Consider the following 16,044-nt stretch of genomic DNA (forward strand, 5'->3'; position numbering starts at 1 on the left):
TGTTATTAGTGGAGTCCCTCAGGGTTCAGTGTTGGGTCCATTGTTGTTTTCTGTATTTATAAATGATATTCAAGATGGTATATCAAGCTTAGTGCCTCCACAGCCATGTGGGCAAGAGCAGCAGTGTGTAGCACACGCTTCTTGATTAGACTGGGGTTCGAGTCCGTGACTACCAAATATGGAGGATGCTGAAAGGTCAGGCAATGACCACCACATATGCCCGGAGCAATATGGCCTTAGTTGCTAATGCTCCTAAAAACCAAATAACAAACAAAGATATCAAGCTTAATGTCCAAGTCTGCAGACAATACGAAGGTTGGCAGGATTGTTAAGGACACTAATGACAGTACGCTGCTGCAATAGGATCTAGAAAAGTTCAGCAGATGGGCTGAGAGGTGGCAAACGAAGTTTAACATTGACAAATGTAAAGTACTACATATGGGAAACAGCAACCCCAGAGCAACGTATCAACTCTGTGGTACTTCACTGACAGTGACAGATAACGAAAAGGACCTTGGGGGGTAATTGTGAAGGCAGATATGAAGTTTTCTGAGCAGTGCAGATGGTTTGCAAGAGTAGCTCATAGTGTCTTGTCAATGACACACGGGAATTTGTCTAGCAGGGATAAGGAGGTGATTGTCCCCTTGTATAAGGCAATGGTCAGGCCACACCTTGGGTACTGTATACAGGTCTGGAGACCTCATTTTAAGAAGAATGTAGAGCTGTTGGAACGAGTACAGAGAAGGGCAACAAGATTAGTAAATGGAACAAAGGGTTGCTCATACGAAGAAAGGCTTAAGTTTTGCAAATTACAGTGTCTGGAGACTAGGCACCTGCAAGGTGATCTCTGATTGAGGTTGTTGTTGTTATTTGGTTTTTAGGAGCATTGGCAACTAAGGTCATATTGCTCCGCGGATATGCGGTGGTCATTCCCTGCCCTTTCTGCATCCTGATTGAGGTGTATAAAGCTCTGAATGGTTTGAGCATGCTCAATGCTGATGGGATTCTTCCTCTTGCTCAGAATAATCACCTGAGAGAGCATAAATTCAAATTGAGGAAAGACAGATGTAGGATAGATTACATCTATTTATAAAGACAGATGTAGGATAGATTACATCTATCCTACATCTGTCTTTATAAGTAACTTTAGAATTTCTATTCCCATGTACAAAAACCTTATATTTAGAAGACTTAAACTATGTTAATATGTTATGTATTAAAAAATGTTAAACTATGTTAATTGCTATTTTTCAAACTAAATCATCACAACTGATTCACTTTTCCCTTCATCACAACAGATTAAAATTCAAAAACAAAATTGGCAGTGAATAACCGCAACATACAAAGCCAATAATAATCGTAATAATTCCATATTTACAAAATACAAAATCTAAAACACCAAAAAATACCAAATTTTACAGTTATTATTGAATAAGGCTTACATTGAAAGGCACATCGTCACGGGGCTAGCACCTCTCAATATATGCCAAACCAAACTAACTGAAACAGATAGAAAGATCTGTTTTATCAGATAATAACGTTTCTATCTGTTTCGTCAGATAAGGTTTCTATCAATAATAATGGGTAAAATTTGGTAATTTCAGTATTTTTTGGTCTTTTAGATTTTATATTTTGAAAATATGGAATTATTATGATTATTATTAGTTTTGCTATATATAGAGGCTGATAGGGTCCTTTGTATGTTGCAGATATTCACTGCCAATTTTGTTTTTGAATTTTAATCTGCCATGATAGGTACCATTTTATGCTATATCTACTGAATTTGTATATTCTCAGGCAAATGTAATGTCAAATCATTTCTGATGGCATTAATCTGTTCTGACTAGTAATTTTATCTGTTTTAAATAAATTAATTAATATATTTTTAAATTAATATATATATATCTCTGAAATCGCATCACAAAAAAACTGTTCCTATCTTAAAATGTCTACAGTGGGTAGCACAGTGGTAAAGCCACCATCCTTTCCACACACCAGGCAGAAAAGGGCAGAGTTCGAATCCCGTTGATGGCACAAGAAACTTTAATAATGGGCTTTTTTCACTCTATGGCTGAGTTAATCGGTCTTAGGTGTTATTTTTATCTCATGGCATTTACAGTCATGAAGGGAATTTGTCAATCACCATTTAACACTTTATTTAGTATGGTAGGACAAATAAAGATTTATTTAAATCATTCAGCAAACTCTGATGACCTTCCCCACTACTCCCTTATTAATGTCACTAACACTTCAATGGTCACGATGATTTTGTAATGCAATCAGTCATGTGGAGGACTATTATACTCCAATTTAAAAATCCAATTTTGTGATTGGAGATTGCTTTTTTTCTTTGAAATCTCAATAATAGGTGTTCTCGATAATCTATTCAGGAACATAAGAAACAGCTTTCAAGTTTCTAGAAGAAAATGTGCTATAATAACTCAATTTGATCCTCAATGATGAGAGAAAATGTTAATATTTCACTTACAGTGAACAAGAAATAAAGATTTTCCTGTTAACTTGGCTGTTGGGATATCAGAGACATGGTTTCACACAGACATAAGCAGTGCAGAACTGGAATTTGGGGAGTACAGTGTGTACGGAAAGGATAGCCAGGACAGGAAGGGAAGAGGGGTTATGCTGTTAGTTAAGAAACACAAAATCTAAGGAAGTGCATCCAATTGATGTGGGTGGACAATGCAATGTTGAGTCTGAGCACTGGGAAAGGAAAAATGAGTAGGTATGTGTTATAGGCCTAATGAATCTGATGAGTATAATGAGCAATTGTGCAAAGAAATAGAGTGGGCCAGTAAATTAGAGTGCCTTATAATGGGAGATTTTAATTTCCCGGATATTGACTGAAATTTGTGGGTTGGTCACTCACACACACTAGCAAGGCTTTTGTGGAATATATTGGATGATTGTTTTCTACAGCAGCATGTTCAGGAGGCAACTTGAGGGAGTAATACTCTTGATCTGATTATCAGTAGTGTTTCTTCATGCATTAAGAATCTGCAAATAAAGGAACCACTAGGTGGCAGTGACCACAGTGTGCTGAAGTGCGATTTACTCAAAGAAGTAACTACCATCAGGGATAAAGGGAAGGGTTTTTGCTTTCGTAAAGGCGGCTACGATGGTCTGAGACAGTACTTAAATTCTATACAGTGGGTCCAGCTGATGATGTTACCAACAGCAAAATTCAAAATGGGAAGCATTCAAAGAATTAATCTTGGAAGCTACTAGGCTTTTCATACCAAGAAAGAAATATTGTTCGAGATTTAGGCCTAAATGGATGTAAGATGAACTAATTAGACATATGGCAGAGAAGAAAAATGCATGGGATACATACAAATTAACATGTGACACAGAAGCCTATGATAGATACAAGTTGATCTGTAATCAAGTTACAAAGGAGGTTAGGCAGGCGAAGGCAGATTACGAGAAATCTTTGGCAAGGGATGCAAAGAAAAACATGCTTTTGATAAGTTTACTGGGTATAATCTATTTAAGAAATCTTATGTACTGGAACTCACTCTGAGGTTTGCCTGCATCTATGTAAGTTTATAAGCATTTATTACTTACGTATTTAAAATAAATCTCAACTTCCAGCAAATTATATGATTTAAAATGTAAAACTGACCTGTATGGGCAGGTCTTATTTATAATCTGGTTTTTAACCATAACCCCTGGCTACGATTATTCAGGTTGTGATGGGTTCTACTGCAATGTTTTCTTCTCCACAGTCTATGTAAAGATAGAAACATGCAATAAAGGATTTCAATAATAATAATATGTCTGAATTTTTTCAAAGCCAAACCATTCCATACAATACTTGCTAAGTGCTATTTCATCAAACCTGATGATGATAATAACCAATCATTACCTCAGCCAAAGACTTCTGGCAACCAATTTATGGATGTGGACTTCAGTCATTCACATCAATGATATCATGCTTTATAATCAAATCTGATTGTAAAAACAATCAGAATTAGTTGGAAAAAAAAAAAAAAAAAAAAAAAAAAATCAGGCTGTAAAGGATGAAACTTTCTAGAAAAATAATAAATTTCTGTTGATTCTCATGATGATTAAGGTCAGAAGAGTTTAACATCAACCAGGATTTTCTGGTGCTGCAGTATACAATGGGTCATGCAATTTTCATGGCAGTGTACTGGTTTAAACCCATAACCATTTTACTTGTGGCTGTGTGGACTAATTACTGAACCAAAGTACAAGCTAAAGGTATTAAGGTAATTTTGTTTTGTAAACATCAAAAACATATGACTTCATTTTACATTAAGGCTAGTGGTTTAACTTCATGTGTTTTCTTGAATCATAATCAAAGCTGTGAACATATTTTCCTACACTAATACAAATTTTGCTCACAAATTTATGGACCTTGAACAAATTTTTATGTGCTCGTAATTTTAAATACACATATGTTCTAACTTAAATTGACTGTATCCAAAAGTTGGAAGAAAGAAAGAAAGAAAACTCATGAGCAAGTAAGATATTTGCAAATTAGGACCCAAATATTTGCAAATTAGGACCTGGCCAAACACTCAAGCTGTTCCAATTCCATGATTTTAACTGAACCAATATGGATTTTCTGGTTTATCAAGTGTTGCAAAACAAAACTTTCTTACTTAAAATACCAGTGGGCTCCTTTCAATTATTAGACAAAACATTGAAGAGTAATAATTAATGTTTCAGCTGCCAACCTGTTAATTCAGGAGATAGTTTGGTTCCTATAACATGACCTCTTGCTAAGGAAGAGGTCTCCAGTTTGTATCTTTAAGTTTGTATCTTAATAATGCTACTGAATCTCCATTAAGATATTCATCTGGAAACCTCACATCAACTATTTTTTGTATGATGTAATGCTTGATAATCAAATCTGATTGTGAAAACAATTGGAATTATCTGAAAGAAATAAGAACAGTAATTGAAGAGTAATAATTAATAGTTTAGTTACTAACCTGTTAATTCAGGAGATGGTTTGGTTCCTTTAATGTGACCTCTTGCTAAGGAAGAGGTATCCAGTTTGTAAGTATCTTGAAGTCTTAATAATGCTACTGCAGCTCCATTAAGATCTTCATCATCTGGAAACTTTACATCATCTCTATTTTTTGTAATGTTTTCTATCAGAACTATTAAAAAAGTGGGGGAAAAAAACAATTTGATAAAGTACTTTAAAATGAAACAATAAATCCCATGTACAATCACTTTACAATAAATTATAATTTATAATTTCATATGAAAAGCAAATAGTCACATGGGATATATGGGTCAATTAATCATTGCATCATTGAACAGGACCTATATACAAGGTATAATTATAAAGAAATAAGAATGTTTTTTTTTAACACAGACACGAACTGAATTTATATAATCCAAATCAACCTTGTTTCCCTTCAGTAATCACCTAAAGCAGTGTTTCTCAACTTTTGGTAGATCATGAAGCACTAGAACAAATATTCTAATTTTACTTATTTTTTTTGAATTTTACTATATATAAATATTATATTAACACAAAAATTATCCACAAAATGTACTAATGATGATCTCACTCATACTTGCAAACAAACAATACTTGAATAAATTATGTAAAAAATTTATTCCTCAGCATGGAACCCAACGTGACGAGTACTCATGGAGCACCAGTTGAAAAATACAAACCCAAAGAAAGTATACATTCATTCCAACAATGTTGTCATTTTTTGAAAGTCCTTTTTCAGAACTAACTTCAGAAACTACATCCATTCTTTTGAACATCCTCAATGATAACAAATTTTACATTTAATAATGTTCGTTTTCTTTGAGGGGGGATTTAACTTTTGAAGTTGGAAGTTATCATCATCCAAATCAATTATAGTTGATAGACAAGCAGGTCACCACAGCAGTATAAATCAGTAGGCTTGGACTATTAACTATTTATTCACTATTTACTACCATATTCTCATATTTAGTATTAGTCAAATGGTGCAAGGAAGCCCAGGCTTTTCTGCACAAGCCAAAAAATAAAATAAAATAAAATAACAGAAGCTACCTATCTAGCTGACTTTTGAATTTTCCACAAGCTGTCAGTCTCAATTATTCACAGAGGTAACTTCTTCCAGTAATTAACAACCCACAGGCTAAAAGAAAACTTTCTACAATCCAGTCTAAACCTCTTTGTAATAATTTCAATATATGCCCCTTAGATCTAGTATAACTGTGACCTATTTATAACAGGTTGTTTGAAAGTTTAAAGTGTTTTTTCATATGGGGAGGCCCCTTCTTTTGATCTCACCAAACATCGTGTCACCTTCGGATCCTTGCAAGGAGCTCAATTTTTAGGTAGGTCTCCATGTTTGGACACAATATTCCAAGTGTGGGCTGATAATTTCCTTTTCACACCCATAAAAACTGTATAGGAAGAAAATCCTTTTCTTCCTATACAGTTTTTATTTCAACCCTACCATGCATATAAGTGATTTTGGGATTGTTTCTTCCAAGTGCAAGATGAATTTTGCATAACTGCCACTTTTTTTGACCATCTTTGACACTTATCCAAGTCATTCTGAAGGAGAGGTGCTTAGCACTGATTATTAATCATCTGACAGAGGGCCCCCCCGACAAAGGATACCAAAGCCATTTTTTTTTTTAATTTATACAAAATCTAATTTTTCTAATTTAAAACAAAACAAACCAAAATAAAGAGACATCAATGCCAATTATTGTGTTTTTGATTGATCTGCATCAATTGTTTGGTTATTGAAGAAGTTTGGCCATAAAAAAATGAACCAAGTGTTTTTCTACGCCAATCCATGCACGTTAATTATCTCATGTTGAATTTAAAATTAGCGGCACTTTTTCCATCCGATTACAAAAGTGCATTACCATCATGTTTGATTCATACATTTCACAGCTCACTTGCTATAGATATTTACATTTTTCGGTGACAGACCATTCATCAGAGCACATGGGCATGCCAGTAATGTCTAAATATGGGTATATTTTAACATGAAAAAACATGCCTAAAGTATAGCAGAGAGGGTTTTATTTTAAAAAAATAATTAAAAATTTATGCTTTTAATATGAAAAATAGATTATTCACAATTGTCTTCATAACAGATTGGAAACAGAAGGCTGGCATAAAAAAGTAAACAATTTAATTTTTTCATGCTCATTTTGAGATTATAAAATTGCATACCTTATCCTAATGCATGTCTGTTGGTTAGAATATGTTCATCAGAGGTTTAACTACTTTCTGAATCTTGATAACTGCAAATTTTGACATCATACCCACTATCTCTTCATCAATGTCATTTAAGAAAATCAGAAACCGTAGCCCTAGTACTGATCCAAGAAGACTTCACTAGAAGAGTTAGCCCAATCTGAAGAGTACTCCCCTTGTATCAGGCCACACCTTCAGTACTGTATACAGGTCTGGAGCCTCATTTTAAGAAGGATGTAGAGCTGTTGGAACGAGCATAGAGAAGGGCAACAAGATTAGTGAATGGAACAAAGGGTTGCTCTTATGAAGAAAGGCTCAAGTTTTGCAAATTACCAGGTCTGGAGACTAGGCACCTGCAAGGTGATCTGATTCAAATGTATAAAGCCTTGAATCGTTTGAGCATGCTCAAATGCAGATGGGATTCTTCCTCTTGCTTAGAATAATTGCCTGAGAGGGCATAAATTCAAATTGAGGAAAGACGGTTGTAGGATAGATGTGCGGAAGTTTGCCTTTAGCCAGCGGGTGGTTGATTGCTGGAACAAGCTTCCATCTGTCGTTGTAGAAGTTGATAGCTTAAATAGATTCAAGGCAGAACTTGACAAACATTTGGAGCGAGTGGATGGGTGAAATAAGGTTTTTTTTTTTTTTTTTTTGGCTGATGCTATATAAGCTTGCTTTCTTGCATCATGTGCTTTTGCTAATGCTAATCACAACCTTCTGCTACCTACCCTGCAAACATCTAAGGATTTCACATTATAGAACTTGTGATCTGAATATGCTCCAGCTTATACAATAACCAACCAATAATTTCCCATGCAAGACTTAGTCAAATGTTTGCTATCTTCGGTGTTGGGACCACTGTTGTTTTCTATATTTATCAATGATATTAATGAAGGTATATCACAAGATTAATGTCCAATTTTGCAGATGATATAAAAGTTGGAGGGGTAGTTCATGAAAGCAATCAAGGTATGCTTCTTCAACAACAAGATGTATAAAAATTAGGCATATCAGCTGAGAAATGGCAATTGAAGTTTAATATTTACAATTGCAAGGTACTGCATAGAGGTAGCAGTAATCCCCAGATTAATAATAATAAATCCAACTATTTTCCACTATAATCAGGGTAGTGGAAAATAAAAAAAAAAACCTTGGGGTAATTGTTCAGTCGGATATAAAGTTCTCTAAGCAGTGCAGACAGGCTGCCAGGACAGTTGCCAGAACTGAATGGGGTTTTGTCATTGATATAGAGGAATTTTGCTAACAGGGATAAGGAGGTGATTATCACATTATATAAGACAATGGTCAAGCCACATCTTGAGTAGCACACGCAAGTCTGGAGGCCTCATTTTAGAAAGGATTTAAAAAACTACTGGAACAGGTGTAGAGAAGGGCAATGAGATTAGCATTTTAGCATTAGTAGAGGCATTTGATGCAAGAAAGCAAGCTTATGCAGCATCAGCCAAAAAATAAAAATAAAAAATAAATAAAAAAATAACCACTTCCACTTCACCCCTCTGTTCGTTCGAAATACCTGTCCAGCTGAGCCTTAAACTTATTTAGGCTATCAACTTCCACGACAAGGGATGGAAGTCTATTCCACCAACCAACCATCCGCTGGTTAAAGACAAATTTCCTCACGTCTATCCTATATCCGTCTTTCCTCAATTTGAATTTATGTATCACCAACCTTCGTATCATCTGCAAACTTGGACATTAAGCTTGATATACCATCATCAATATCATTTATAAATACAGAAAACAATAATGGACCCAATATTGAACCCTGAGGGACTCCACTAATAACATTAGTCCACGATGAGCAGTGTCCATTGATTACCACTCTCTGTCTTCTCCCCCTCAACCACCCCTTTATCCATAGCAGCAATTTGCCTCCAATGCCACACTGCTCCAATTTGTGCAGCAGTCTTCCTCTAACATATGCACTCCTTTCTAAGATCCAAGTATATAATATCAAAGTTATTCCCTGCATCCAGTTCTTTTGTGACTACATCATAGTATCCAATCAAATTGGTCAGGCAAGACTTTCCCTTAATAAAACCATGCTGTGTCCGAGCTAAAACTGAAGTCTTGTCTAGATGATCCTGCAGTGCTTCTTTAACCAGTACCTCCATTAATTTTCTGGGAACAGAAGTTAAACTAACAGGTCTATAATTACTTGTGTCGCCCTTTGATCCTCCTTTGTGAATTGGGTCCAAGGAAACTCTCATAATTATGGCTAAGGGTTTGCTTACTTCCTTTGCTGCCTCCTTTAATATAACTGGATAGATTCCATCCACCCCAGGTGCCTTTCTTGTATTTATCTTCAACAATTTCTCCTCCACTTTACTCTCAGTTATTACAAGATTCTCTAGCGTACTGCCAGAGTTGAATACACCTCTGGCATTCCCCTCGCTGAATAACTCCTCATGTGTGAATGTCGATGCAAAATATTCATTTAGTTTGTTAGCTACCTGAGCAGGATCATCAACAGTTGACCCATCGATATCAAGTGGACCAATCTGATTCATCCCCTTCCTTCTAGAGTTTACATAAGTAAAGAACTCTTTGCTGTTTTTCTTTGCATCCCTTGCCAAAGATTTCTCGTAATCTGCCTTCGCCTGCCTAAACTCCTTTGTAACTTGGTTACAGATCAACTTGTATCATAGGCTTCTGTGTCACGTGTTAATTTGTATGTATCCCATGCATTTTTCTTCTCTGCCATATGTCTCATTAGTTCATCTGACATCCACTTAGACCTAAACCTTGAACAATATTTTTTAGTTGGTATGTAAAGCCTAGTAGCTTCCAAGATAAGTTCTTTGAATGCTTCCCATTTTGAATTTGCTGTTGGTAACATCATTAGTTGGTCCCAATGTATAGAATTTAAATACTGTCTCAGTCCATCGTAGTCGCCTTTACGAAAGCGATAACCCTCCCCTTTATCCCTAATGGTAGTTACCTCTTTGAGTAAATCCCACTTCAGCACACTGTGATCACTGCCACCTAGTGGTTCATTTATCTGCAGATTCTTAATGCATGAAGAATCACTACTGATAATCAAATCAAGAGCATTACTCCCTCTAGTTGCCTCCCGAACATGCTGATGTAGAAAACAATCATCCAATATAGAAAATAGAAAGTAGAAAATAAATATATATTTAAATATGTGGCTGATCAATGTAAAAAGTGATGTGGTGTTAAAATAACACACCACAAACTAAACACTTATTTGCATTAACTATATACTTTATCCATGCAAATTTCAAATGAAAACTAACCTTCATCAACAAGAATATCTGAAAATGCTGTTTCTCCACCCATAGCATCAAGTAGCAACTCTCCATTTAGAGTGTAGCTTATTGTTGAAGGGAACAAAAGGATGCTCTTACCAAGAAAGGCTTTGATTCTACAAATTGCAGTGTCTGGAGGATAGACACCTGCAAGATAATCTGATTAAGGTGTTTAAGGCTTTGAATGGATTGAGCAAATTCAATGCTAATAGGATTCTTCCCTTACTCAGACTATGCACATGAGGGGTATAAATACAAACTGAGAAGGATGGATACAGAACAGACGTGTGGAAGTGGATAGTTTGAATAAATTCAACGAATTAGACAAACTATTGGAAGGGAGGGACAGGTGACGTGGAAAGTTTTTTTTTTGTTCTGATGTCGCATAAGCTTGTTTTCTTGCATCATTTGCCACTATTAATACTAATAATGAGGATGGTGTTAACATTAAAATATAATGTCGTGTAATAACATTACAATATAAATAAATAAAAGAAATATTCAGTATGAACTAAACTTTTTAAGTTGTAATTATCTTGGTACATATAATTACAATTTACCTTTCCCCTCACTCCCAAGTATAAGATTTTCGGCCATCTTCCAATCTGCAGTAAGTCTTTTGACCAACAAATAAGCATTGACAGGATTGGCTAAAAATGTCTGTACATCTTTACTAGCCGTATTGTAAAGTGCTCCATATTCTTCTCTCAATCTAAAAATTACAAAAATTCATATCATCGCAACAAAAACTAAATGGGAAGTATATCATAAAAATCATTCAACAAAACAAAAATGCCAACCTATAATAAGGAATATACATTACAATACAATATCATTAAATAATTATGCCACATTTCTGATCTTCTTATCACTTATTAAACATTTCACATTTGCAGAACTTATGAATATAATTGTTTATCATTTACAGAAATGAAAAAAAAAACAAAAAAAACCACTATATTCAACAAAATTTATTTAAACCTTCTGTCGCTTACATAGCGTCTAACACACACTTCTTTTTTTAAAATTATTTTTCAATTTTTCTGGGAGAAGGATCATATTTTCTGCTTTCATTGGCATCTAATAGCTTTGGCTCACTTTTTTTTCCTGCAAATTATATTTTGGTGTGCATGTTTGACAGAAAACAAACTGGATAATACAAGGAAACAGGATATAAGGGGGGGGGGGACTAACAACAGGGATATACACATTAACAAGAAATCTCAACACAATAGGAAAAGGGTAAAACACAAATAGTATTAGCCATACAGTGCAAAGTTAGCCCATGCTTTTGCTGAATAACAGAAAAAAAAAAAATAATACTAAAATAAATTTCTCTTGTTTAATTCCTTGTATGGGTAATGATCCAGATGACCTTTAATATTTCTAAGCTGTAAGCATTATCTCAACTTCACAGGGTCACAACTTAATCTAGTAATGAACAACTCACAGAGTAAAATAAAATTGACAAATGTAAAGTGCTACATAGGTAAACAGCAACCCCAGAGCAACGTATCAACTCTGTGGTACTACACTGACAGTGGTAGAGAACGAAAAGGACCCAGGGAGTAATTGTGCAGGCAGATATGAAGTTCTCTGAGCAGTGGAGACGGGCTGCAAGAGTAGCTCATGGTGTCTTGTCAATGATATACAGCAATTTTTCTAGCAGGGATAAGGAGGTGATTATTCCCTTGTATAAGGCAATGATCAGGCCACACCTAGAGTACTATATACAGATCTGGAGGCCTCATTTCAAGAAGGATGTAGAGCTGCTGGAATGAGTACAGAGAAGGGCAACAAGATTAATGAATGGAACAATGGGATACTCTTAGGAAGAAAGGCTTAAGTTTTGCAAATTACAGTGTCTGGAGACTAGGCACTAGCAAGGTTGTTGTTGTTTTGGTTTTTTTTAGGAGCATTAGCAACTAAGGCCATATTGCTCCGAGAATATGCGGTGGTCATTCCCTGACCTTTCCGTATCCTCTGTATTTGGTGGATTTCGATTCACGGGCTTGAACCCCGGTCTAATCAAGAAGCGTGTGCTATGCATTGTCGCTCCTTCCCACCTGGCCACGGAGGCGCCACTAGCAAGGTGATCTGATAGAGGTGTATAAAGCATTGAATGGTTTGAGCATGCTCAATGCTGATGGGATTCTTCCTCTTGCTCAGAATAATCACCTGAGAGGGCATAAATTCAAATTGAGGAAAGACAGATGTAGGATAGACGTGCGGAAATTTGCCTTTAGCCAGCGGGTAGTTGGTTGGTGGAACAGACTTCCATCCCTTGTCATGGAAGTTGATAGTCTAAATAAATTTAAGGCTCAGCTGGACAGGTATTTCGAACGAACGGAAGGGTGAAGTGGAAGTGGGTTTTTTTTTTTTTTTTTGGCTGATGCTGCATAAGCTTGCTTTCTTGCATCAAATGCCTCTACTAATGCTAATAGGTTGCTGTTGTTGAAGGTAAATACCTAGCTTTTAATTTGGTCCTTATTGCACTTATTCCAGTGAATATTGGGATAAGTAGTTAGCAATGCAACATCCACCTTTGTTTGATGTTACAGCACTGATAACCATTTTCTGGCTTCCGGTACATTTTTTTAATATATCTTTATATTATTGCACTTTTGTAATGTATCTTGTATTAACTTACAAATTAGGTTTTTCTGTATTTAAATGTCTTTATTTAATCATAATTGTAATTTACAACCCAAATTTATTATTGTAAACTGTAATTTTTCATTTTAATTTTGTCAATTTTATGTAAAGTTACTCAATTTTTTTTGGAAAGTTCCCTTGTCATATTTATTTATCTTGTAACTGTTTCAATAAGCACCTTAATATTTGTGCATGTTTTTTTAGTATATTTATTTGCATTAATATAATTTAATTTTTTTTATTCCCCATGACTAAAACAAAAGCACATAAACCATCCTTCCTTTCCATATAAGAGTAAATGAAGTTGTAATGGCCACTTTACCTAAAATACAATATTAAATTCACTTATTAACAGATACTGTTTCCATAGAGAGAGAGTCATCAAAGGGCTAAAATTATTCTTTGATAATGAATGGAATTTATTACAGATGGTTCAAATAATCAGGTATATGATTATGAAAGAATGGAAAGTATGAGGTTAAAGGAAGTGTTATAGACTATTGAAATTTGATAAAAAGTAGTAGTAAGTATAGCAAAATAAATTACAATCAAGCTTAAAAAAGGGATCTATTAAATAAACTCTTCACTGAAAGGATAAATTGTGCTAATGAAGCTGAGCAATATGAAATTAGTGATATTGAAATTATTGAAGATTCTTTCTAATAAACACTTTCAAGCCTAAAGGTAAGGCAGGCCCTTGGAGTTGGCATATACTTAATAATTTTAAGCAAGGTGATGACAGAATGTATTGTATCATTTAAATATGTGAATCACTGTGGACTCAGGGGAGATGTATTTTGAATTGGAGAAGTGCTTGCATATCACCAATCCATAAAAGTGATTTTAAGAGTAAAGTGGAGCTCTACAGTCCATTCAGTGTGACTTAAGTTGTAGGGAAAAAATCATGGAGTTAGTGTTTAAGAATGCAATAATCATCTAGATTCAATGAGCTTGAAGTGCTAGTCAAGACATCAAAGGCAAATATTGTTGGGATATCAGAGACATGGTGTCACACAGACATAAGAAGTGCAGAACTGGAATTTGGGGAGTACAATGTGTACAGAAAGGATGGACAGGACAGGAGGGGAGGAGGGGTTATGCTGTTAGTTAAGAAACACAAAATCTAAAAAAGTGCATCCAATTGATGTTGGTGGACAATGAAATGTTGAGTCTGTTTAGTGTGACATAAGCACTGGGAAAGGAAAAATGAGAGTAGGTGTGTGTTATAGGCCTAATGAATCTGATGAGTATAATGAGCAATTGTGCAAGAAATAGAGAGAGCCAGTAAATTAGAGTGTCTTATAATGGAGGATTTTAATTTCCCGGATATTGACTGGAATTTTGGGTTGGTCACTCACACATTAGCAAGGCTTTTGTGGATTTATTGGATGATTGTTTTCTACAGCAGCATGTTCGGGAGGCAACTAGAGGGAGTAATACTCTTAATCTGATTATCAGTAGTGATTCTTCATGCATCAAGAATCAGCAGATAAAGGAACCACTAGGTGGCAGTGATTACAGTGTGCTGAAGTGGGATTTACTCAAAGAGGTAACTACCATCAAGGATAAAGGGAAGGGTTTTTGCTTTCATAAAGGTGACTACGGTGGTGTCTCAGACCACCGTAGTCAATTCTATACAGTGGAACCAACTGATGATGTTACCAACAGCAAATTCAAAATGGGAAGCATTCAAAGAATTAATCTTGAAAGCCACTAGGCTTTTTATACCAACAAAGAAATATTGTTCAAGATTTAGGCCTAAATGGATGTCAGATGAACTAATTAGACATGTGACAGAGAAGAAAAATGCATGGGACACATAAATTAACATGTGACACAGAAGCCTATGATAGATATAAGCTGGTCTGTAACCAAGTTACAAAGGAGGTTAGGCAGGCAAAGGCAGATTACGAGAAATCTTTGGCAAATGCAAAGAAAAACAGCAAAGAGTTCGTTACTTATGTAAACTCTATAAGGAAGGGGATGAATCAGATTGGTCCACTTGATATCGATGGTTCAACTGTTGATGATCCTGCTCAGGTAGCTAATAAAGGTTGTTTTCGGTGTTTATGAATGATATTGATGATGGTATATCAAGTTTAATGTCCAAGTTTGCAGATGATACAAAGGTTGGCAGGGTTGTACTACTGACGCTATGCTGCTGCAACAGGATCTGGAAAGGTTGAACAGATGGGCTGAGAGGTGGCAAATGAAGTTTAACATTGACAAATGTAAAGTACTACATATGGGAAACAGTAACCCCAGAGCAACATATCAACTCTGCAGTACTACACTGACAGTGGTGGAGAATGAAAAGGACCTGGGGGTAATTGTGCAGGCAGATATGAAGTTCTCTGAGCAGTGCAGACGAGCTGCAAGAGTAGCTCATGGTGTCTTGTCAATGATATACAGGAATTTGTCTAGCAGGGATAAGGAGGTGATTGTCTCCTTGTATAAGGCAATGGTCAGGCCACATCTTGAGTACTGTATACAGGTCTGGAGGCCTCATTTCAAGAAGGATGTAGAGCTGCTGGAACGGGTACAGAGAAGGGCAACAAGATTAGTGAATGGAACAAAGGGTTGCTCTTACGAAGAAAGGCTTAAGTTTTGCAAATTACAGAGTCTGGAGACTAGGCACCGGCGAGGTGATCTGATAGAGGTGTATAAGGCTTTGAATGGTTTGAGCATGCTCAATGCCAATGGGAGTCTTCATCTTGCTCAAAATAATCACCTCAGAGGGCATAAATTCAAATTGAGGAAGGACGGATGTCGGACAGATGTGCGGAAATTTGCCTTTGGCCAGCGGGTGGTTGGTTGGTGGAACCGACTTTCGTCACTTGTTGTTGAAGTTGATAGCCTAAACAAATTTAAGGCTCAACT

At 35.7% G+C, this 16,044-nt stretch overlaps 1 protein-coding gene across 3 annotated transcripts in view; it reads right to left on the reverse strand.

The window, feature by feature from the left end:
- Nucleotides 1-16,044, reverse strand: part of LOC150081710 (prolyl 4-hydroxylase subunit alpha-1-like) — a 230,337-nt gene that overhangs the window by 182,130 nt on the left and 32,163 nt on the right. For all 3 annotated transcript variants that reach the window (XM_090379579.1, XM_090379578.1, XM_090379577.1), the window contains exons 3-4: nucleotides 11,070-11,221; nucleotides 4,977-5,147 (exon numbers count right to left, since the gene is read on the reverse strand). In XM_090379579.1, the coding sequence (XP_090235705.1) occupies nucleotides 4,977-5,147; nucleotides 11,070-11,221 (323 nt within the window). The remainder of the gene's footprint in view (nucleotides 1-4,976; nucleotides 5,148-11,069; nucleotides 11,222-16,044) is intronic.

The sequence above is a fragment of the Mastigoproctus giganteus genome, chromosome 8 (genome assembly GCF_048544385.1).
Source record: "Mastigoproctus giganteus isolate SK-2022 chromosome 8, ASM4854438v1, whole genome shotgun sequence".
Lineage (NCBI taxonomy): Eukaryota > Metazoa > Arthropoda > Arachnida > Uropygi > Thelyphonidae > Mastigoproctus > Mastigoproctus giganteus.